We start from the raw sequence: 25313 nt of genomic DNA, 5'->3' as shown, positions 1-25313 counted from the left end.
CCCAGCTGTAATACTTCATACTTAAGGGGCCCAAATCCCATCTCCTCACAGCTCCCCATTGACCTCAGGGGAAGCGTTCATGAGCAAAGCTAGCATTAGTTATCCTTGATAGGAGACCGTGTCCTCCTGTGTATGAACAGGACACAGACTTCAACTGAGGGAGAGCTAGACCGGTTACCTGGGAGAACACAAATCAGCGCGCTCTGGTAGGTTCTAGCTATGCTTTTTTCAGGGCTTCTTTTTGAACTGATGTAAAACAAACAGGGATAAGGGAGCCTGGGAAAGAAGCACTGTGGTGATTATGTTCTAACTCCCCACCTCGGTAATCTCCAGCTGGGATCCCTGTTTGACAAATCAAATATTGCAGCTCTTTTCAATGCAATATTTCGAATATTGAAAAGAGCCATTGCTCTCTCTGAAAACCTGCTCACCTCCCCCCCCCCCCCCCCCACTTAATGTACAGGGAAGATGGTTTACATATCCTCAAACTCTCATGCTGTAGCCGTAAGTGTGCAATTGGCTGTGTCCAAGAGCAGGTCATGTCTCCTGCAACCAACATGCTCTCTGACCTGGAGCAGCTTTAAAAGAGGAGTCAGGTCAGTACTTGGGGGAGTAATTTTCCCCCATGTAGATAGAGGAGTCAGACCTACCCAGCTGGTAAAGGCAGTAACAATCAATTTCACAGGAATTTTAACATTTAAAAACCATATTTAATTTTATTTAACAAATTAAATACAGTTTAATTAAAACTGAGAACAGACAGTGCAGCTGTAATACACTCCATCCTCCATCCTAATCAGTGCCTATCTTGACTTCTGCTCTCCTGGACCCGGAGCCCATGATATCCACCATACCAACTGAAAAGGCTTAGTCTCCTGTAGCTGATCTTCTAAGGAGGGTGGAGTGTATTTGTATTTGCGGGGTTGTCTTTAGGACTTGACCCCTTTGCATTTTACCAAGAGTTGTTCCCTACAGAGGATGGAAGGCTGCAATCCAGCAGGGTTGTTATAATAAACAAACAGACATGCGGCTAGGACATCAGTTGAAAACAACTTGAAGAATATCATGACAACTTTGTAACCCTTTTGAAAATACCTCATTGTTCCCCCTTTAAGATACACAGACTGAGTGCTGCACTCAGGAGGCTTGTATAATAATGGAATACAGCTGCTTTGATGCAGAGCACCACTGTTTAACATGAGCTAACAATGACTGTTCCCAAAATGCAAGTGGATACCAGTTGCATAAAATCATTGCTGTCCAGTTTGGATTTCAGCCACTGTGTATAAAGGAAGGTTTTCACAGAAGCTATGTAGCCAGGCTTCCATGAATGGAAACTACACAACCTTTTCAGCTACAGAAGGTAACTATCCCCCCAGTGACTGTTTTGATAAATACAGCAGGGAAAATAAAAATTCAAAATAATTTGTTTTTTAAATATTAGGAAATATAGATTTGTCACTATTAGTCCAATGAGCCTTTTCTGCCCACTGAAGCTAATACTCTGCAAGAAATATTCTATGTATTTTAATTTTATATGCTGTTATGGGTTAAAAAAATAAGTTGAGTCTCTTTACAGGATTACATTTTCCTTTAATTCACATGTAAAATTGTGCTTCAGACTTTTCCAAAAGAAGGGGGGATTGATTAGATTTTGAAGTCTGACCAAACCTAAGCAGCAGTCTAGGAAAACCATTTTTAAAAAAGGGGCTGGAAAGCGGGCGGACGGGAATTGATTAACTTCCTTTTGTGTGTCACCCCGTCAGTGTCTGAGTTTCAGACATAGAAGCATCACCTAAGATACTAGAGACTGCTGCTTCCCCTCCACTTTTGATGCATCTCTTTCTTGTGCAGAGCAGTCAAAAAAAACCATCCAAGTAACTTTCTCCTGGAGGAAGGAAGAAACCACATGCAGCACTAAGGTTTCAGGTATTCCAGGTTGTTTGGGTTAAGATTATTTTGTGCTGGTATTTTTTCAAATTATTATTTTTACTCCTCCTTTTGTGGAATCAGGTGTGGGAGCAACATCGAGATACTGTCGGGGAAGCTACAGAGCACCGGACAACCTTGCTGTGTGCTCTTCTAGAGAATGGCAAGTATCGGACTGCTCCACTGACTTGGTTGGTACCATGTCGTGACTCTGGTTTTCAGAAGTAATGTGGCCCTGAAATGGGGGGAGGCTGAAGGACATTAAAATCATTCCTAAATCGACTAAAGAAGGTGGGGAGTAATAGAAGGAGGCGGGGTTGCTTGTTGCTCAGCGATTCCGTCTTTCCAGTGAACATTGGAAGTTAGACCTAGGGTAGGGGTTGGAGACTGCAGCATCGTTCAGTGACATGCTGAGTGGTTCCCTCCCGTATTGTTAAAAATAAAATGCGTCTTGAGGTAGGTGCGCACTTCAGGGAGCCCGACACCTAAAGCTTGTCTCAGCCAGGCTAGGCCTCAGCTGGAGGATTCAAACCCACCTTCCGTTACTTTAGCGTGGAGGATGAGTGTGGCCACAGATGCTGTAGACAAGTCAGTACAAGTACACAGAGGTATGTCAGATCCTCCAAGCCATGGGGCTGATGAAAGGGGGACAGGTTGGAAAGAGAGCAAAGATACTTGGTTAGCTGTTACCTGCCTTGCCTTTCACCCTTGTGCAGTGTAATAAATACTGAGTAAGTAGGTTCAAAATTAAGGGCAAAGGTGCTGACTCTGAGTGCAGATGTATCCTGCACAACCAGAGCACTGCTGCACACAGACACAAGGTATGTGCGTCTCCAGCAAGGTGTCATGCTCCTCCTGATGCATCTCACCCTTGCTGTGACACCCTGTGAAGCCAGCCCCGGGGTCTGGAAGACAGCTCCAGGTAGGCCTCCTCTCGAGTGCATTGTGCCCTGCACACGCTCCTTCCAGTCCAAGCATCCCGCAGGCTTTGCCCCTTGTATTGAGGGCGAGGTCAGTGCTGCGGTTTCTGTGCTTTTTCTCTGTCTCCAGAGGGCCCGGTTCAGAGTCCAGGAGGAAGGTCGGGAGAGTCTGAGCAGTGCAGGTTTGGTTTGTTGTTCTAACTTGCTTGTTTTTCATACGTTTAACACTTGAAAGTCAGGAGCAGTCCTTGCAGCTGCGTGTGTCTCTGGCTGGCTGCTGTCGAGAAGAGCCTCCAGGCTGAGAGCAAGCTCTTACAAGAGGGAATCTGCTGCAAAGCAAAAGCAACCAGTGGGTGTGTTACCCCTGTGCCTCATTGCTGCCCTTTCGAGCAAGCCTAGTGGTGTGATTGTTGGTGCGAGGCATCTAGGTGCTGGCAAAAGGGAGTATGTGACAGCCCAGGAAAGTGATGTACTCTGTACAGAAAGCAGCTACGTATAACAACCGGGCAGCTTGCACCACCTTGCCCTGACATGGTGTCCCAGTGGAGTGTGCAGCCTCTGAAACACCCACAGTGAGGCTTAGTGGGAATCCACGTACGGTAGCAGGGTCCACATTATTAATTTGCCTTGTAAAGTTCCCCCTCATTGTAAAGTTCACTTCCAACCCTTTCCCTCTTTCAGGACTCTCCTCTCCAGGTTGTTCTAGTATCAGGTTCCTTTTCTTTTTTCACCATCCTGTCAGTTATTAACCAGACCATCATTCTCTTGAGATTTTTTTTCACCCTCATTTTCTAAAATACCACCCTTTTCTGGGCCTTACCTGTCCCCTTTAAATATCGCCCCATCCTTTATACCAGGAGCAGGCAATCATTTTTTATTGGGGGATGAGAGGGCACTCCAAGAATTTGGTAAGTGGTCAGGGGCTGCACTCTTCCATGATATTGAGAGGGGAGTTTCAAGGTCTGGGGTGGAGGTTGGATGCAGAAGGGAGCACTAGGTAGGGGACTGGAGTACAGGAGGGAATGGGGGGTCTGGCAGAGCATTGAGACTTGGGGCAAGGGATTGGAGTGCAGCATTCTGGGAGGGGATAGGCACAGAAGATTTTGACCTTGAAGAGGAGGGGGTGAAGGGTCTGGAAGAGAATTGTGACCTGGGGCGGGGGACTGAAGTGCAGAGTCTGAGAGGGTCTGGGTGCAGAACTAGGGCTGCAGAGGGTTGGAGGGGCTGCGGGTGCCAGTGCACTTACCTTGGTGGCTCCCAGCCAGCAGCCCAGCAGGTCTCTCACCCAGGCTCCCTGCCTGCTCCACCCCCACATGGCACTCAGAGTGGCCAGCAGCGGAGGCCGTGTGTGGCTCTTAGCACTGTGAGCCGGGGGGATATTTCACACACTGCCTGCCCTCCAAACAATTCCTGGCCAATGGCAACTGCAAGAAGCAGAGAGCCTGCTGGGGGGTCCTGCTGGGCCTGTGTCCCTGCTTTATACACACACATTCTCCTCTCTCAAACTTGGCTTTCAGAGAGAGACAGAGAGTGCAGGTACGTTCGTACTTCCCTTGAAAGATTCCTCCGGTCCTCTCCTCCCTCTCGGTAGAGACGAGGGGTGTACCTGTTTCATCTCCGCTCAGCCATGCAGCGTCAGATTTCCACGTTGGGATCTGTGAAGCCTTTCTTTCCCTCGTTCACCAGCACGGGTTTTTCTGTCCTCGTGTGCCACACTAGAATCTGAACCAAGCCCACAGGAGTCATTAGCTGCATCTCCGCACCAAGATAACAAATGCTCTTGCACATTAAACTAATAGTGCTTGTTAACTACCTACCCAAGAGAGTAGTCGTGCATTCCCAGCCCTAGGCGGATTTGCCTAAAGCTTCATTTGCCTAGGGCCAGTGAAATGCACCATGTGCAAAAATTACCCATTTGGCAGCCTGCTGTCTCAGATCATTAACCTGCTCCCTCTGTTGATTTATCAACTAACCTCCACTAAAGGCTCATCATCCTTTACACTGATTTTGGCTGTTCCATCAGCTCCCTGGAATCAAAACTTTTGCATGTGTACACACCCCCCCCCTCCCACCCCCCCTCTCTGACTCAAAGTGCTGAGGCTCAGCTGACGGTGTAATTTCCAGCTCCAGTAGGTGTCTGTGCAGTGGCTTTGGTTGAGCTAGCAGACTTAAAGCAGAAGTATTGTCACCATGCACAGGCTAGTCACCAGAGCCTCATCCCCTCCCCACACCATGGGTGTGCATTCAGGCAGCTAGCTGCCGCTGCTGCCTGTGCCACTGTGGATACCTCCGTTTTGAGCACCGTCATTCAGTCAAAGCTACTGCATGTATGTCTCCTGAAGCTGGCAATGACTGCACTCTAGCTGCACCATAGGCATAGGCATAGCCCTGATAGTTGCATATCAAGCCACTCGAACATTATCATCCACTCACTGTACAGCAGACAGCTGGGCTGAAAATAGAAAAGCATTTTGCTGCTGGATGCACTCCTTGTAACTCATTTCAAACCACCATCTAGATGGACTAAAGCCACCCACGACCTGATTCTCTGAGGGCAGTGGTGCCTTTGAAAAAAGCAAAAGGGTGGTGAGGGCTCTCACTTGCTAGGGGGGAGCTTTTCTGTCAGCGATAGCAGGGGTGCACTGCCCATTTAGTCTCCCCAAAAGAGTGGGTGACTTGCTTTCGGATGGCTGCCCCCCACACTGGCTTTAGTACACAGCATGCAGTGCCATGTTTTTGCTCTGGATGTTCTGGTGTGCACGCGCCAACTAACCTTGCTGAAAATCAAATCCTCCAGAAACACGAGGGGCCAATGGGTAGAATTTTACACAGCTCAGCCCCTTCTTGCTCTACACTGTTTGCTAGTCTGCACAATCACAGCTTGACAGCACACTGAGGTTCTGCTCCATTGCAGCCAGACGTGTACCTTGTCTTGTGTATAGTGAAGTGTGGGCTTCAGCCACAGCTGCATCATCCCAACACCACCCCCATGGGATAGAGGCATGGGTGAAGGCCCCACTAGGCATCTGGGCTATTTGTACTTACTAGTTCCAGAGTAGCTAAGGGAGGTATGTCTCCACAAGGCCCTGGACCAATGTAACCACAGCAGCACGTGCTTCAGTGAGAGCTGTACAAATCCACCTAAAATCCTGGAGAAGTGCTCAAGGGGGTTTAACGCATGCAGCTTCCGCTTCCCTGCTCTGGCGTCTGAGCTTGCTCAGATATGTCTACAGGAGCTGTAATCACACCCTAGGACTATAGGCTGAGATGTACCACTTCATGCTACTACCTTTCTTGCCTGATACTGTACTGCCAGAAAATGTTGTTCCTACGTTTCTCCACTCTGCCTGGAGGCTACCATCTGACAGTGGACCATTATCCGAGTTGGCATGTGTGTTTATAGAGGCCCTATTAATCCAGTTGAACAGTGTTTGGCCCTACTTACATTGATCAGAAACAACTATTAAAGCCTCCAACCCCACTATGCATGGTGGTCAGCTAAACAGTATTAGGAAACAGTTTCCCACCAATCTCATTGTGGTCTAAAATGTAGAGCTGGGTAAAAATAGTTAAGAACAATTTCTAAACGGTCAGATTGACTGAATTTCTAAAAGTGAAAATGGGAATTTTCCTCTGAAAAAGCGGCAGGGGACGAGAGGAAGAAAATCTTTCAATTAAAACTTTCACAAATGCTTCAATGTATTCAACGTATTGTTTTTCATATGTGGAACTGTCGCTCACAAATTTCTAGCCACTTTAAGACAATACCTAGGCAGAGAGAGCTGGAAGCCGGCTTACGCTCTGTACCCACACCACGTAAGGTTACTTCTTATCACTCTGCTTCTAGCACCTGCATCCCGGGCTGAGTATAAGAGGCAAGGGGAGGTAATGCCTCCCCTAGTCTTAATGCTCAACCTATTCTCTCTTGCTATCCCTATACTGACCATTCCTGAAGGCTCCCAGGGTATGTCTACACTGCACCCTTTCTTCAAAATAAGCTATGCAATTTGTGCTATGCAAATTGTGTAGCTTATTTCGAGGTAAATTTGAAATTTGGCACTGTCTACACAGCGCCAAATTTTGAAATAAAGCGCTGTTCCGAAAAGTCCCTTAACCCTCATGGAAGGAGAGTTACAGGGACATGGGCGTAGCACACCCTTTATGTCAAAATATATTTCAAAATGGGTGCACTTAAAGATGCAGAATTGCTCTTTTGGGATACTTCAGGCATCCCAAAATAGCGCCTCTGTCTAGACGTAGCCACAACACGCTATTGCTCCTTGCAAACTGAGGACTCTTCCTGAAAGTGAATGTAAAAGTGAAAAGCCTTCTGGCTTTCTAGATCTATTCACATAAAACTGAACCTGTGAAAGAGTCACTAAGTGGTAATGAAGCCATTTACAATGCTTGTGCCAAACCTATTAACTTGCCTGGGCACTTATTAATGGATCTCAAAGTCCCCGTATTATTTCAAACCAATTTCAAAAGCCAGCTCAACAGGGAAGCTACAGAGCTTAATTTCATTTGTAAGTTTGATAACAAAGATGTCAGCTGGATGGCCCTTTACATTTCACTTCCTAATGACACACAAAAAAACAACAACAAAGTGTACTTAAAGTGGGTACTAAGTATTCTTATTAGCTTCAGTTAGCATGGACACTCTAATTGACAATTTCTTTTCCTCCTCTTCCCCTTGCTGTGCTATAAATAAGAGAACTGGACCCTTAAACTCCATTCATCTGAAGAAGTGGACTGTCCACGAAAGCTCATGATACCATATTACATGTTTTGTTCGTCTCTAAGGTGCTGCAAGACTATGAATTGTTTTTTAAATTTTTCCTGTATCAGACTAACCCAGCTCCCCCTCTGGAACTATTCAAGGACAAAAAGAATTGTGCATTACTATCTCTACCGGTTTTTAGTTTAACGTTGGCTTTTAAATATTTCATTAGTTTGTTGCTGAAGATTATAAAAAATCACATCTCTGAAAAATCCTTGCATGGGTGTTTAGATGCACAATCTGAGCATTCAGCTTTAGCCTTCAATTCTTGGATCTTCAGACATGTTGTTTTAATTAAATTCTCAAAAATGACCATCATTCTCTAAAATACACATTTTAATTTTAATTACTATGGTATAAAAACTTGCTTCCAGAATCTTTCTGCCCTTTCTATCCATTATTCATCCTCCCCACTGAGGAGAGCCACGAAAGGGACCAACTGGCTAAATAGCAGTTTGGCAGAGAAGAGCCTGAGGATTACAGTGGATGAGAAGCTGGATATGAGTCAACAGGGCGCCCTTGTAGCCAAGAAGGCGAATGGCATATTAGTTTGCATTAGGAGGAGCATTGCCAGCAGATCCAGAGAAGTGATTATTCCCCTTTATTCGGCTCTGGTGAGGCCACATCTGGAGTATTGTATCCAGTTCCGGACCCCTCACTCCAGAAAGGATGTGAACACATTGGAGAGGGTCCAGCAGAGGGCAACCAAAATGATTAGGGGGCTGGAGCATATGACTTATGAGGAGAGGCTGAGGGATTTGAGCTTGTTTAGTCTGCAGAAGAGAAGAGTGGGGGGATTTGAGAGCAGCCTTCAACTTCCTGAAGGGAGGTTCCAAAGAGGATGGAGAGAGGATGTTCACAGTAGTGACAGATGGCAGAACAAGAAGCAATGGTCTCAAGTTACAGTGGGGGAGGTCTAGGTTGGATATTAGGAAAAACTATTTCCCTAGGAGGGTGGTGAAGCACTGGGATGGGTTCCCTAGGGAGGGGGTGGAATCTCCATCCCTGGAGGTTTTTAAGTCCTGGCTGGAGAAAGCCCTGGCTGGGTTGATTTAGTTGGGGTTGGTCCTGCTTTGGGCAGGGGGCTGGACTTGATGACTCCTGAGGTCTCTGCCAGCCCTGGGATTCTATGACATTCTTTTTCTTCCAGAGAGCCAGACAAACGAGTTTCCCTTTTACTTCTGACAATAGTTTTGAGAGAAAAAGCCCCTTTGTTATGCCGAAAAGCTTTGGAAACATTTGTAACAAACATACAGTGACATTTCATTTATATGTCTTGTTATGAAAAATCACACCAAATAAATTAGTGTTTCATTTTTCTAAACGCGACGAACTTCGTTCAGAACACACTAACCTGCTCTGACTGATTAGCTTAAAGTAACGTCTTCGTTTCAGTGAGTTAAATATGTCATAACCTGGAATGATTATTTGATGAAAGCTTAAGAGTATATATAAAAGCAGCTTATAAATAGCGATGAAGAAAATGTAGAAGAAAGAAGGGCTGCATCCCCAGCTCCCCTGTAGACTGGTGGTTAGTCCAGGTGCTAGAGGGCAAAACAGGGTGGATTCAAGTCTCCCGAGCTGTGTGCGCCCTGATCTTCCTGGGTTAGGGCAGCAGGTGCTGCCCTTCAAAGCTGTTTCACCGAGGGCATTGCTGTGTCCTGTTAGGCCAGGGATGGATAAAAGCCTCTCAGTGGATTGGAGCCAGACCTCCTAGAGCTTTGAGCTGGCCTGTGCGGCTGTTCCAGGCCCTGCAGCCCCCTTCCCCAGCGTTGCCTGGAAGGTGTGAGCCCTTTAAATAGAAGCAGTTTAAAAGGACTTGTGTTCCCAGGTGCAGCGCTGGAGCTGCAAGCCCTTTTAAAAGGGTTCACAGCTTCTGCCCTGCTGCTAGCAGGGAACCCAGCTACTTCACTCTCCAGTCCAGTGGCTAGGATACTTGCCAAGGTTGAAAGAAACCCTGGTTTGAACCCCTAGCTGTTTAGCAGGGGTTGGTGCTGGGTTCTCCTGCCTCCTAGGTGAGCATCCTTTGGGGTGGGCTATCCTTGTCCTGAGCCCCTCTCTTTCTCATGATGCTGTAGACTTTGGAAAGAGGGGGCTCAGGGCAGGTTTTGCTCACCAATGACTCTCCCCAGGAGGCGGCAGCCCCCAGATCACACCTCTCAAAGAGCAGGCGCATGCTGTGGGGTGCCTGCCACCTGGTGGACTAGAGAGAGGCTTTACTGCTCAGCACCAAAGCCTTTTTAATTAAAAAAAAAAGAGCATGAGGCCCTGCAAATGGCCTCTTGCTGTGGTACAAGGGCTGTGCTCTCTCACCTCAGGCTCACCTGTGAGGTGCAGGGAGGAATTTGATCCAGGGGCACCTGCACACCAAGCCAGCACCCTAACCCCCACCCCAAGAGGGCTCTGCGAGTGTCCTGTGGTCGAGTTAATATATAGTCAGAGTTGAGCATTAAGACAAGGTGCCAGCTCCCATTCGCCCAGCAGAAAGGGAAGTTGAACCAGCTGATCTTTGGCTGTAGGGCAGGTAGCAAAGCCACATAACTACCAAGGGGCTTGGTGAAGGGGGTTGGTCCAATTCTCATTCAGTATGTACTGAAAGTGGCCCCCTTCAACAGAAAAGACTGAACGAGCCCCCACAGCTGACACCTGCTCGCCCAGCGCTCAGGCCTTTCCGTTAAGAGAGAAGCAATCGAGGTTCCAATCACTTCTCTTTAAAAAAACAAACCCCACACATTCAAACCCCACCCTTACACACCAGGGGTGCGTCTAGACTTATTCCTTCAAAGTAGGGATAAGATCTTCCGGAAAAGGGCTTTTTTTCCGGAGGATCGGGGCCAGTGTAGATGCTCTTTTCCGGCTTTTCTAAAAGCCGGAAAAAAGCGGCGGACATTTTTATTTAAATGCCGCGGGGGGTATTTAAATCCCCCGCGGATTTCCCTATTACGATCGCTGAAATTAACATGCCCCTTCCAGAAAAGGGGCCAGTGTAGACGTAGCCTAACAATGATGACAGTGTTCCAGCCTCAGAAGGACACTGGAATAGCTCCTCACCTAGTCACAGCTAAGAGGCCCACTCGCACCTGCTAGGCACACCCCAGCTTCTCGAGGCTCTTTGTTAGTGCTTTGGACAGATGAGCATGTACTGAAAGTGCAGCAGCTTTGGCAGACAAGAGCGAGGGAGGCCCCAGGTCAGAACTGCATCTCGTCCAGCACTTAGGCCCTTCACTTGAGCGGGAAGAGACAAAAGTGCAAATCCCTTTGCAGCAAGCTTAAATGGGGGATTGGAACTCCAAACGAACACATGCTAAGCACGCACCTAACCTGCTAGGCGCCACTAGGCTACTTGGACTTGTGACCCCCATGAATATGGAACAACTGCAGCAGAACTGGGCGAATAAAAAAACATTTAAAAAATGGAGTTTTTGATTTAAATTGGATTTTTTTTTAGTTAAATCTTTTTTAATAAATAAAATACTAAATTTCTCTGTTGAAAATAAGTTACAATTAAAGCTCATCACAAACATGCTCCACCTGCACTTACAATCTCATAAAAATAGCTCTCATCTGTTTTGGCTCATTACCAGCTCTTCTTGAAACTTCTGCGCTTTCAGTTTCTGTTTCTCAGCTAGCTCAAGTAACATGCAAAGACAGACACAGGCTGGATAGGATTGTTTTTGTTCTGTGCTTAGGTGGTGGTGGACCTGGGCCAAGCATGGCCGAAGAGTTAGCTAAGCCATTGTCTAAAGCAGTGGTCACCAACCAGTAGATCGGGATCGGCCAGTAGATCTTGGAGCCTTTGGCTATACCCACACTGCAGGGGTTTTCCGGAAACTCCGCCATATCCAAGGAATGCATCTGCTCTTCCGCTTTTTTTTGTGGAAGAGCAGACGCGCTCTTTCGGAAGCCCTGTCTTCCTCCTCCCACGAGGAAGCAGGGATCTTCCAAGAGAGGAAGCTTTTCCGAAATCTGGCCCAGTGTAAATGGGTCAAATTTTGGAAAAGCCTCTGCCTCTGCAGAGCACAATTTGCATACCTTTTTCCGATAGATCAGTGTAGTGTAGACATCGCTTCCCAGCCAAGATCACCTGTCAGAGGTTATCAAGTGTTGGCACGTCAGTTGCCCCTTCTCCCCCACTGTCATGCTACTCCTGCTCTCTGCCTTGGAGCTGCCCCTGGAAGCTTCCTGCTTGCTGTGCAGTGTGTGGGAGGGAGAAGAAGTGGGGTGCTGATGTCAGGGTGTCCCACCTCCTGCCCACTCCTGTACCCTATTTCCACACAAAAAGGGATGGAGGGAGCCTAGCAATGCAAATCTCTGTCACTCTCACACCCTGGCTGTGTCTTCTATTATTTAAATAATCGCGGCTTCATTTCAATTTAAATGGCTGCCGCACTGAGCCGACAAACAGCTGATCAGCGCGCTAGTCTGGACGCTCCCCTGCCGACGTGAAAGCCCTTTATCGACCTCCCCGTTATGCCTCGTAGGATGAGGTTTACCGGGGAGGTCGATAAAGGACTTTCATGTCGGCAGGGGAGCGTCCAGACTAGCACGCTGAGCCGACAAACAGCTGATCAGCTGTTTGTCGGCTCAGCGAGGCAGCCATTTAAATTTAAATGAAGCCGCGATTATTTAAATCGTGGCTTCATTTCCCTTTGCCAAACAAACAAATCTACGTGGCTCCGTCGACGGAGCCATGTAGTTTAGACGTAACCTCAGAGAAGGAGGGGAAGGAAGCCAGGCCAGGGTATTTGGGTTGGAGGTAGATCTTACATTGCACTTAAATTGAAAAAGTGATCTTGTGGTTAAAAAGGTTGGAGACCCCTGGTCTAAAGACAGACACACACACAGGCTACATCTACACTGGCATGATTTTCCGGAAATGCTTTTAACGGAAAAGTTTTCCGTTAAAAGCATTTTCGGAAAAGCGCATCTAGATTGGCAGGACGCTTTTCCGCAAAAGCACTTTTTGCGGAAAAGCGTCCATGGCCAATCTAGACGCGCTTTTCCGCAAAAAAGCCCCGATCGCCATTTTCACGATCGGGGCTTTTTTGTGGAAAACAAATCTCTGCTGTCTGCACTGGCCCTTTTGCGCAAAAGTTTCTCGGAAAAAGACTTTTGCCCGAACGGGAGCAGCATAGTATTTCCGCAAAAGCACTGACAATCTTACATGAGATCGTCAGTGCTTTTGCGGAAATTCAAGCGGCCAGTGTAGACAGCTGGCAAGTTTTTCCGCAAAAGCAGATGATTTTGTGGAAAAACTTGCCAGTCTAGACACAGCCACAGTGTGTAGGAAAGGACAGAGGCAGCACAGAAAGGATCAGTGGAGCGGACTGGAAAGAAGAAGGGAAGACTTTCAGGACGCCCCCAGCTTCCTATATCCCCCCACCCTTTTGCCAAACAAAAGCTGTCATGGCATCTGGGCATAAGAGAGACCCTGTCTGGGAATGTTTTGAAGAAATTTGTTTGCTGGGTACAAAGGGAGAACGTGGCAAGTGTAAGCAGAGCAAGAAGATGATGCAGAGCTTAGCAGCAAAAATGGAACATCATGAGGAAAACTGCTCCTTGGGAGAAACTGACATGGATGAAAATGTGGCTGAGAGGATCATCTGCTTAGTAACTTAAATAATTCACTTTGCCATGCGTCATCTTCAAGAGCCTCTCTATGCCTTTTAGCGTAAGTGTGTTTTGACAAGTCAATTCCCAAGCTGTTTATTGTATGTTGCTGGAAAAAAGGTTTAGCTTAGCTAATCCATATGGCTTGTTTAATTGCTAACTAGGTGTAGAATCTATCATGGAAGTGTACGATACAGAAAGCTGCCAGAAGAGAAATCTAGAGTTGCCCGTTACCACTTTGTGTCCTTTTCTGGTTTTATATACGTAATACATGCCCCTTGTTTTGGAACATCATGGCTATAGAACAGAACGGTGATGCATAAATCTGTTTCCTATTTCACTTCAGCATAACTCAGCTTTTCCAAGGGAACTCCATTCTATATTTGTTTTCTCAAAAAAACAGAAGTGCACTGAGTTCAATGGGGTTTACTCCCAAATGAAGTGCACTCTAAACACGGTCAGGCTTAACTCTTTTTGGTAACTTGATTTAAACCAATTATTTATTGTTGGTGATTTAAATCAATCCGCCCAGCAAACACCAGACCCACCCCAGGGAGACCACCTCTTATTGCAGGTTCCAATAGTGTTACCCTATGTGACCTCACCTCCCTGGACATTCAATAATGAATTTAAAAGTATCTGTTCTTCCACAAAAGGATTTTCTTGCCCCATTACCAAGGGAGACATCTGAACTGGAGTTCATGTATAAGTTCAACACAATCAACTGAGGCTTCAAGAAAGATCTTAACTGGTTAATGCACTACAAAAGCAATTCCCCCCCCCTTTGATATTCGCATTTCCTCATCACATGCTATGAATGAGACATCCTGCCTGACTCAATTAGCTTAATTAACACTGGTCCGACGACTGACAGGTACCGTCTTTTGCTGTAATTTCCACTCCAACCCATCTGAGGAAGTGGGTTTTCCCCACGAAAGCTCACGACCTAATACACGTGTTAGTCTCTAAGGTGCCATGGAACTGCTCGTTGTTTTTAAAGTTACCCACTAACATGACTACCCCTCTGAGACCTATGTGAATGAGGGGACTGCCCTGGTGCTGACGGCTGAAACCCGAATGTATCCCCCGTTCAGACAAAGCCGACATTCTGGTTACCTGCAGAGTAAGTCACAGCCTCTAGGTCTTCCTCAAGCCTTTTCCTCCTGATTGTTAAGGAGTCAGGCTCAACCCATCTGGCACCAGAAGCAATAGCATGTGGCCTTGTATGTCCAATGGCAGTGAAGGAATTGAATAGCCTCTGCCCCAGGAACATTTGCAATCCATCCAGATACGTGCAGTCCCGAGCGCTGGCGCCCCAATCACTGGGGAATAACGCAAGCAGAAAGGGAGGCAAACGTCCCCTAGAAGATACTTGTGCCGCTCACACAGAGGGGGAAAGAGTACAAACGGAGGGGGCTGATCTCATCCCCCTCTCCGCACTGCATTCAGCACACACCCCTTGCCAGAGGAGGAACCTCTCTCGCCTCCGCTTTCAGCAGGGGCATCATGCCGGAACCGCGCTGCGCTTCAGCTCTGCGACATCACAAAGGGAGCCTGTTCCTTTCTGCATCTTGGAAAATGCAGGGTAGCAGCAGGGTTCACAGATTCTCCGTTTTAGCTCGGGAAGGGATGTATTTCTCCACGGAGCTAGCGCAAACCCCTGCCACAGCTGCAGCGCTGCTCACCCCCACAGATACCAGTGAGGAAGCTCCGTTCTTTCCCCATCAGCCCCATCCTTCATGGCCTGTAGCCTCGACACTAGCAGGTCACCCTAATTGCGACGTCTAGTCCTAGCTCTCTCCGTCCACACCTACTCTGCCTCTCTTCTCCTCAGAGGCAGCAGCAGAACCTCCTGCTCCAACACTCGGCCGCAGGCTGGCTTCCTTCAGCAGCATCCTCCCAAACAGTTTCAAACTCTCCGATGGAGGCTGAGATTGGAGCCCAGTGCGTACTGCACCCAAGAGACAGGAGAAGGGGGAGAAGGCGGGCTCTGAACTGCAGTCGCCATAGATATTTAATTACATGTGACTGATAAATTGCTACCCAGACCATTCATAACACAAGTCTGCCTCTCTCAGAGAAGCACATCTCCCCCATCTCCATGGAGAAAGCTCTTTTCATTTTTCCTCTCAGCACTGGCAGCGCCTGGCAGGGATTCCAGGGCGGCCTGCCTCCTTTTGTCTAGGAATCCCTGCAGTGCCCCCATTCATATCATTTTCCTTTCATTCCCCCCTCTCCGGCAGGTATTAAGCCAGAGAGCGCAACACAGGACTGATTTATTAGCCAGTAAATAAGCTTTTTGCAGGCGTGTCAGTCTGAGTCTGACGAGAGTGATAAAAATGAATACCAGGGCAGCACAGGGGACATCTAGGGAGGCATCTGGCCAAGAGCCGTCTGCCCAGGTATCTATTTGGCCCCTATTAACCATCAGATGGAAAGAGCCACAAGCTTTAGTGTATTGGTCCTTCCACCGCCTGAATCGGAGAAGTACCAAGTACAGATGGGAAACTGAGGCACACACCCCACAGCCAAGAGCCTCACAGGAATTTAGGTGCCCCGCTGCCACTGATTTGATCCCCTTCACTTTCCAAGAGATGGCAGCAGAGCTGATCCCACTGACGAGCGCCCCTTCTGAGGTGCCCTCAACCCTGCTCCGATCGCTCTCCGGGCAATGCCCATACAGCGTGTACCACCACTTGGCAGCTCTGCCAGAATTTCTGAGCTCTGCCTCTGCTGAGTTTGGCCCCTGCCTCACACCGGGCGGGCGCGCTACGTGACGATCGCTGAAGGGAGGCTCGCGGCAGCTGGGAGCAGAGAGGCAAAGCGGGACGCCCGAAGCGCTGAGAGTTGGTCAGGGTCACCCTGTGGCCAGCCCCAAAGCAAATCTCGGTGACAGCTCCACTGCCAGGTCAAAACCAGCCCGCTCCCAATCCCAGCCAGCACCTGACCAACAGCACACGAGCTGCAGCCTGTCAGACTCGGCACAAACGCTCCCCCTCGTCTGGAAATGAAGTCCTGGCAGCGTGTCCCACTGCGACTGGCCTCGCTCTCCCCTCAGCACAGTGACAGCCTCCCTCTTGGGAAGGGCTATTCTTCTGTACATCGGGCTCTACCACGTGCAAGGAAGCTTCTGCCTCACGTTCGATTCCCTGGCCTACTGCATCCTGCCCGTACACCGTCCTTAGAAGGAATCGCTCGGACGCGTGTTCTACCCCACGTGCCTCCTCCCTGCCTTTCACACTAGGGATGTTAAATCTCGGTTAACTGAACAGTCGAGGAACCTCACGAATTCTTATCGGTTACTCGACTATTCGATAGTCCCCGGGGCAGGCCCAGCAGCCAGTGCGCTCCGGCCTTACTCCTGAGACACCCCCTGCCACTTTGCGCTGCTGCCTCTGTATCAGAGGTGGCAGCCTGGGGTGCCAGGCGGGAACTGGTCCGCGAGGGGAGCCAGTTTAAAAACCAGCTCCCCTCGCGGACCAGCTGCCTGTTGTCCTGAGCTTCTACCTCTGATTCAGAGGCAGCAGTGCAGAGTGGCAGCAGCCCCTGTCTAGGGTGGGGTCTCAGCTCCTGGACCCGGTGTGAGCTGGAACTGAGCCGGGCTACCTGTCCTCCCAGGTCCTAATACACTTTAGATGCAGAGCTGCAGCGGGGGGAGGTCTCAGACCCAGTCTGAGCCAGGACTGAGCCAGCCTGCTAAAAGATGTACTGGCGGGGCAGAGAGGGGGCTTGCGTATAGTCTATAGCATTAACCTATAAGCTTTTGCGTATCAGTTAATGGGTTAATCGACAACACCATGACAACCCGAATTCACACCAGCGTGAGCTCTCAGTTCTCACCTCCCTCTGCTGTAGGACGTGCCCCCTCATCGTGGTCTTGCCGGGCAGAGCAGGGCACATTCAGTTCTGCCCACAGCAGCAGAGAGGGGGAGCAGAGAAGATGGTCTGTCTGCTGCCAGTGCCACAGTCAACTCTATTTGCTTCACGCCACTTCAGCACCATCTTGGATCCTGTCTCTTGCCACCATGCCCACGTGCAGGGCCGGCCCGAGCCATTTTGGCACCCTGGGCCCGGGCGCACGGCGCATACATGGGCCCACCTCCCCCACAGGGAGCACGGGCCCGGCCCCAGGGCACACAGCGCATGCGCTACCCGGGGCACCCCCCCGCAGGGGGCACAGCACATGTGCTGCCCAGCCCAGCCCGGCCACTGCTGCTGGCGCGCAGTGCCTGGCCGTGCAGGGCCCCGCGGCCATGGAGGGAAGGGCACTGCGGGGGCCGGGCACCTATAAGAGATGCTGCGCACCCCTTACAGCTGCCATCAGGTGCCCCGGGCAGCTGCCCGCCTCGCCCACCCCTTAATCCAGCCCTGCCCACACGGATGCCTCTCTGCTCTATTTCTCGTCCTCTTCACCCCTCCATTTCCTGTAACATCTTAGGAGAAGCAGGAGCAGAGCTGCAAATTCACGCTGATGTTCGCTATTGTACATGAAAAAGGGCACCCCTAATGCAAATGCAAAGCAGCGCCCGTCATATAGGAAATGCTCTTCCGTACCATGCATAATTCATCTGCAGAACTCACTGTCACAGGACGTTATTGAGACGTTCATGTAAATCGTGAGGATGACAGCTAGAGTTAGTGCAGCTAGCAGAGACGTTTCAAGAGGGGATAAATCCTCACACTCCAGGGCAGAAGCCAGCCACTAAGGGCTGGAATTTCAGATGCAATTTCCCCACTATGTATTTTACTTCGTAACTGCCCATTTGTGTGTGTGTGTCGGGGGAGGCCTTTTCTTGAAGCATCTGAGACAGCATATTGGACTAGATGGGCATTGGGATACTGGTTTGGACAGACGACAGGTCTGATCCTATAGGGCAGTCTCTATGCTCCCTTTTCGAGCGTCTGCGTCTCCTGGCAGTTGTGGTTAGCAATAGATACAGGAGAATGGCTCCTTCCAGCCTATGTACCTGAGTCCATACCTTAGTGCAATTGGCAGCTTTTGGCTCGAGGTCATTCAGGGTCACTAGTTCCCGGAGAAGGCTGCTCTCCTGGTACCCTCCTTTTACTCCTCGCAGTTTGAAGTAAGCCTGAGATCGCTGGAGTATCAGCCTGAGGTTCACGGCAAAGCCCGCCATGTCAATGGCAAATGGGCGGTGGGGGTCGAAAACCGTCTTCCAGCCGTACACCTTCCCTGCTGCGTTCACCTTGGGCGACTCATAGCGCAAGCCGCCCACAAAAGCCACCGGCCACACGGACACCTTCCTGGTGGTGCGCATCTGGGGGCAAGGAAAAAGAAGGGCACAGTGAGTGCACGGGGAGAGGACCCCCGCTCTGACAGCTGCCGACACACAAGTTTGGACTGGACACTTCCACCACACATGCAGTGACCCCAGGACAGCCCGAAGCAGGAGTAGCATTAGGCCTGGATGCTCTGAACCAGGTACAGGCCAGTGGACTTGTACAAGGAAGCGAGGCAGCATAAATACTGTACAAATGAAAGCCAGGAATTCTGGATTCTCTTCCCCGCTCCACTGCAGGCTCCTCTTGTGAACTTGGCCACGTACTCTGAGCCCTGTCCGCCTCCGTTTGCCCAACGGTGCAAGGGGAGAAGCCCGGTATGACAGGGTGCCATGGGGGAGAGGGTGGGACGATGGCAGGAAGGGGCAGGGCTTGGGAAACGGTAATGGACAGGCCCTCCTCTCCCGGACTCCTGGGCCGGATTGAGCAATTGCTCCAGTCTGGGTAGCCTGCAGGCTGGCAGTTTGAGACCCCTGCACTAATTACTCCCACTGAGACCTTCTATGTGGCAAAGATCTAATGCAAGGAGCAAAGCAGCTAAGAGTTACATCCAAGCTTCAAAAATCTGCTTTTCAGCCACAAGCCTCAAAGCACTTCACAAAGGAGGGTCAACATCAGCATTACCCCATTGCAGAGGGGGAACGGAGGCACAGAGAGCGCTCGTCCTGCATCACTGGGCGAGTCAGCCACACTGCTTTTAAGACAGATGATTTCTGGAAATGAAGCTATAAAGGAGTGGATGGGAAACAGGATAACATTTGGAATCAGGGACCGTGAACATAGTTCTCAAATGAGGGGCAGAGAAGTAGCCCAGCTGCGCAGTCAAATCCAAGTCAACAGGATGAGGTTTTACAGCGATTTATCCTGTCTTGAGTCTGCTCTGCCAGCAGGAGCAAGCTCTTGCTGCTGTACAGTCTGCTTTTTCGACCCAGACCCTCACATGGGATTTCCCAGAGCTAATCGTGAGTGCTCATTGCAGCGAGAGAGCACGAGAGAGTTGCCCTTTTGCACCACACACGCCATTGGCAGCCCTTATCTGCAGGAACCAGTGACCTATGTTTACTGTGCACCCCCTTTCATGGTTTACCTGTTGCCTGATAATGCAGGTAGGTTTCAGGGGAAGGAGAGTAGGGTGTCAGTCTTTGAGGATTGTCCTGGAGTTTCCAGGAATTGAAGATGAATTAAAGACCATGTCACATGAATGCACCTCCAGGAATACACCCAACCCAAACTGACAGCCCTAGAGGAGAGGAATCTACGGACGACAACGTGTCCTCATTGCCTTCTTAATACGGAGCGTTCATTTCAGAACCCTTCTGTGAGAAGGAAGCAATGAGGCAGCTGGATTGAAACAGCGTTCAGCCTGGTCGGCCTGCAATTGTATGGATAAACCTCATTTACTGGGTTCTTTGCTCTAGGTCTTAGATCTGTGCCAAATGGCCAAGGCAGCAATCTGCCTCCTTGTCCTCAATATACCAGTCTGTGCAAATAAATCCAAGCTAAAACAGGAGTCGGCAAGAATGAGGGAGAAACAGGTGCCCCTGTAAGATGGCTCTGGGTGTATAACCCACACACTTAGGCTCTGTCTACACTCGCGGCTTCTTGCGCAAGTAATATGCAAATGAGGCAAAGGGTGAAATATCGCCGAGCCTCATTTGCATACCTAACGAGCCACCATTTTTTTCAGAAGAAAAGAAGGAACGTCTACACTGCCCCTCCTTGCGCAAGAAAAGCCCACTTGTGCAATGCCGCTACACCTACTACTTGAGAGGAAGAACGGTGTTGCGCAAGAGGGATTTTCTTGCGCAAGAAGCGGCAGTGTAGACTCTCCTTCTTGCGCAAGAGCCTCTTCTGCAAAAAATGGTGGCTCGTTAGGTATGCAAATGAGGCTTGGCCATATTCCACGCTTAGCCTCATTTGCATATTACTTGTGCAAGAAGCCGCGAGTGTAGACACAGCCCTCCTGTGGTTCACTGTCCCATGCAGCTGCACCTAGACCACAGCAACAGATAAGATCAAGAGACTTCTACAGCATGTGTTGAGAGCCAGCTGGCTTTTAGCTCAAAGGGGAGAGGCTCCTATACCAAACTCCCGAGGTCCCAGGTTCAAATCCGCCCCGTGGCAGTTACAGGTGCAGTGTGTGTACCTTGAAGAGAGAATGAACAGGGAGACCTCTGGCAGGATTATCACGTCTTGTGCCACAAGAGCTTCCTGGAGCGCAAGGCAACAGATCCTCTCAGATGAGTGATACGGGGGAACTAAGAGTGAGGGGGGTTAAATCGGCAGTGAAGGGGTGAAACTAAAAAACACGGGTCAGCTCAGGTTTCCAAAGGGCCTTTTAAATGCTCCTCAGGCTTTGTGTCAGCAGGTAAAGCAGGTGTTATGATGCCCATTTAATAGCGGAGAGAGGCATGAAGGGAGGAAAGAGGCTCCCCTGAGGAAACCGATTTGGGACTCGAGATGTGGGTTCTTGCTTGTGCCACGTTCTCACTGTGTGGCCATCAACAACTCTCGTCATCCGTGCCTCAGTTTCCCCCATATCCAGCAGTGATAATGTATACTACCCTCACTTGTCCATGTACAAGAAGTGCAGAGGGACTGCCGCAAAGGGAAACACATGAGCCCTTCAGCTAGCCGAGATTGCCCTCTTCCAGAGGATCTGTGGCACAGATAAAATAAAGCTCTAACCACTTGGGACACTATGTCCCAAATGTCATTTAGAACAGAGATATTCCCTACGAGGTGGTGGGAGCCTCATTGCCTGGGATATTAAAACTAGACTGGAACGGGAAAAAAGCCCTCACTGGTTAGGGGGAAGGAGGTGCTGATCTTTCCTGCCCCTAAGGCCTCGGGTTCCCGGTGAAGTTATCCCTCGGACCTTGTCAATGTGGTGATGGAACCTTAATGGCCCTGTGTTTTCTGGGGCTGCTGAAAAGCTGCCTTGTTGGGAACATAATCCTAGTTTTGGGAACATAATCCTAGTTTCCCATAGGGATGTTAGCGGTTACCCGGATAGCCATTTAACCAATCAGCGATTGCTTACCGGTTAACAGCCCCAGTTAACCACAACCACCCAGCCGGCCCCTACTGCTCTGCATTTAAAACTCCGACTGGCAGGCTGGCTCAGTCCCAGCCCACAAGTTCGGTTTTTTAAATGAAGAGCACACAGGGGAGCCACCTGTCACCCTGTGCTGCTGCCTCTGATACAGAGGCAGCAGTGCAGGGTAGCAGGCGGGAGCCGGTCCATGCGGGGAACCGGTTTAAAAAACAGCTCTTGCCTGCTGCCCGTCCTGTGCTGCTGCTCCCCACCCTCTCCCCCATGGCACCCTGTCATTCCGGGCTTCTCCCCTTGCACAGTTGGGCAAACGGAGGTGCACAGGGCTCAGAGGCAGCAGTGTGGGGTGGTAGCAGCCCCTGTCCATGGGGGACCCCAAGCTCCCCTCAGAGGCTGCTCTAGCATCCCACAGAGCAGCTGCGGAGCAGCCTCTGTCCACAGCAGGCCGGGCTGTATCAGAGGCAGCAGCATGACCCAGGAGTCATTGAATAATGGTGGAACTGCTAAGAACTGGTGTGGATACACGATTACTAAATTAGACAGTTTCTAACAGCCCTAGCTTCCCAAAGGCCATGGACTGTCTCTTGGGGTCACTAAACCCTGAGCTACACATGGCAAGACACATGGCAAAGACAGGAAGCCTGTTCCGAATGAACATCCACAACCTCTAAACACATAAAACCCTCCCCTCAGGAACACGCGTCTTGTGCTAGAGCAAGAACTGTCCAGCACATTCCTTGTAGACTTTGCTCTGAGCTCCTGGGCTTCAGCCATTATCACCCGACCCCGAATCTCTGAAATGCAGGGACCTTGGGAAGTCAAGTCCAGCCCCCCAGGCTGAGGGAGGACCAAGTAACCCTAGACCGGGGTGGGCAATAATTTTTGGCTGGGGGCTGCCCCGGAAGGGGCGGTGCCTAATCCGGAAGGGGCGGGGCCAGAATGTTTATGAGCTTCCCCAACTTCAGACCATAACTGATCTGGGGGTGGGGGAGCCCCTTTGCCCCTGCTTCCCACTAGGCACCTCACCCTGGGAGGGTGAGAAAAGGCTTCACACGCTCCCCCGCTCCCAGGCCCTGATTGGCCCGAGGACGGGAGGGTGGGGGGAGTGCGCGAAGCCCCCTCCCACCCTACCCCCGCCCTGCGAGGCACGTGGGACACTTCCAAGTGCCATGCGCTGCTCGCAGAGTGGAAGGAGACGTCATGCGCTCCCCTGCCCCCAAGTCCTGGTTGGCATGCAGGCGGGGGAGCTGTGCGAAGCTCCACTCGCCCTGCTCCCGCCCTGCGCAAGTGTATGGCACTTGGAAGTGCAGCACGCTCCTTGCAGGGCGGGGGTAGGGCGGGAGGAAACATCGCACGCTCCTCCTGCCCCAGGCCAATCAGGGTTTGGGGGCGGGGAGCGCGTGACGTCTCCTCCCACCCGGTGCGAGCGTACGGCATGAAGTGCAGCATGCGCCTCGCTGGGCGGGGGTAGGGCGGGAGGAAGCTTTGTGCACTGCCCTGCCCCCAGGCCCTAATTGGCTTGGGGGTGGGTGAGCAGCAGGCTGATCCGGCCCATGGAGGCCCTTTTGCCCACCCCTGCCCTAGACTACCTCTGCCAGGACCAATCAGTTCTTATCAGAAACCTCCAATGACAGGAATTCCACAACCAGGGGCGGATGAGAGCGCCGCGGGGCCCCGGGCAGCGACATTTCCCGGGGCCCCTCCTTTGACACGGCGCATGCGCAGGGCCTCGGGCAGTACGGGGCCTGGGGCAGCCACCCCGCTCGCCCTGCCCTAAATCCACAACCTCTCTTGGAGGCCTATTCCCGCACGCAACTGCCATGATGAGGATCAAGTTTTTCCTGATATCTCACCCTAAATCTCCCTGGGTGCAGGCTGAACCCATTACTTTTAGTGGACATGGAGAACAATCGATCACAGTCCTCTTCATTGCAACCCTTAACATACTGGGAGATCTATCAGGTTCCCCCTCAGTCTTCTCTTCTCAGATTAAACAAGCCCACATTTTTTTTAAGCCTTTCATGTGTCAGGTTTTCTACCCTTTGATCATTTTTGATGCTCTCCTCTAAATACTCATGACCCTTTACGTCAGTAAAAGATGTATCATTGTTGGATGCTATAAGACACTGGAAATAAAGCCGTCTGAGGTGTTTCTTGGGGGGAAAAAGCAATGCCCTCCAATCGAGATGAGGTTATCACATCTCCAGGCAAGGCGTAGGCGGAGGTGCACTACAGATCCCCGTTTGATGCTTATCTTCTGTAACAGCTAGATGAGTGTGCACGTGCGTGTACACACAAACACGCCGCGCAAACATGATTGTCCAGAAAGAGGAATCACGAAAGGGCCTGGATAAATTCAGTCCCCACTCAAAGCCACTTCTGGAAGGAAACTGTGGAACCCGTCCGGGTTTGAGATTTTAGCCGCATCTCCCAGCTGAGTCAGAAAAACCAGGGAGCCCACGTGTCTCTGGATGCTACAAACAGGCAAGCGCTGTCACCGGTCTTACAGCCTAGGTTTGGCCAACTCAACGGCAGAGTCTGCAGGGTGATGCTTTTCAGAACAGACAAGCAAAGAAGTATTGACAAACGCCTGCTTTTCATGCGTGTGCGGCAGCCTGGGGAGACAATCGCACAGTGTCTCTCTGAACAAAATGTCCTGCAAGAGCAGCCATTGTACTGCCCGGCTTTGCTCAGAGAACGCTGAAAGGGGGCTATTTACTCTGAGGGAGGCCATGGATAAATGCCAGAGACAGAGTTTAAGTAATAAAGACACTGAGGCGGGGACACAGAAAACGAGGGAAAGCCCAGTGACGCCTGAAGTAAGATGGTACAAGCCAAATGAAGGACCCGGGGAAGATGCTGCAGAGCCAGGGTCAGGGTGAAGTTCCCCTGTGCAGCATGGGGAAGCACAAAGCCAAGACACAACTTCACCCCCGATGCAAAGACTTTGGAGGAATGTAAATGGCAGCCAAACTGGTGCTTTGCACAGGCGGGAGCTTCCCCAGCCCCAGGGGCCATGCTGCAGCTGAGCCAGGGAAAGCCTCTCTCAGTACATGCGAGCTGGGTGAGGTGCAAGGGGTCCTCCCTAAGGGTACGTCCAGACCACATGCCTCTGGCGACACAGGCATGTAGATTAGGCTACCTGGCATAGGAAAATGAAGCAGCGATCCGGGCAAATATAAACCGGTAAGTCTAACTTCAGTACCGGGCAAATTAGTCAAAACAATAGTAAAGAATAAAATTGTGAAGCATGTAGAAGAACATAATTTGTTGGACAAAAGTCAACATGGTTTCTGTAAAGGGAAATCCTGTCTTACTAATCTATTAGAGTTCTTTGAATGGGTTAACAAACATGCAGACAAGGGGGATCCAGTAGATATAGTATACTTAGATTTTCAGAAAGCCTTTGACAAGGTCCCTCACCAAAGGCTCTTGTGTAAATTACATTGTCATGGGATAAGAGGGAAGGTCCTTTCTTGGATTGAGAACTGGTTAAAAGACAGGAAACAAAGGGTAGGAATAAATGGTAAATTTTCAGAATGGAGAAGGGTAACTAGTGGTGTCCCCCAAGGGTCAGTCCTGGGACCAATCCTGTTTAACTTATTCATAAATGATCTGGAGAAAGGGGTAAGCAGTGAGGTGGTAAAGTTTGCAGATGATACCAAACTGTTTAGGATAGTCAAGACAGAAGCAGACTGTGAGGGACTCCAAGAAGATCTCA

At 50.0% G+C, this 25313-nt stretch overlaps 1 protein-coding gene across 5 annotated transcripts in view; it reads right to left on the bottom strand.

The window, feature by feature from the left end:
- Window positions 1-1723: 1723 nt before the first annotated feature.
- The window catches only part of B3GAT1 (beta-1,3-glucuronyltransferase 1), a 69616-nt gene continuing 46026 nt past the window's right edge, over window positions 1724-25313 (bottom strand). For 3 of the 5 annotated variants that reach the window (XM_089773251.1, XM_089773252.1, XM_089773253.1), the window contains 2 exons: window positions 18219-18515; window positions 1724-4571 (listed from right to left, as the gene is read on the bottom strand). In XM_089773251.1, the coding sequence (XP_089629377.1) occupies window positions 4485-4571; window positions 18219-18515 (384 nt within the window). In that variant the 3' untranslated portion in view covers window positions 1724-4484. The remainder of the gene's footprint in view (window positions 4572-18218; window positions 18516-25313) is intronic. The other 2 variants (XM_089773249.1, XM_089773250.1) reach the window with 2 other exon arrangements.

This window comes from Pelodiscus sinensis, chromosome 25 (genome assembly GCF_052426305.1).
Source record: "Pelodiscus sinensis isolate ZL-2025 chromosome 25, ASM5242630v1, whole genome shotgun sequence".
NCBI lineage: Eukaryota > Metazoa > Chordata > Testudines > Trionychidae > Pelodiscus > Pelodiscus sinensis.
Note: the sequence above shows the minus strand (reverse complement) of the source record. Positions and strands in the feature narration are given on the sequence as shown.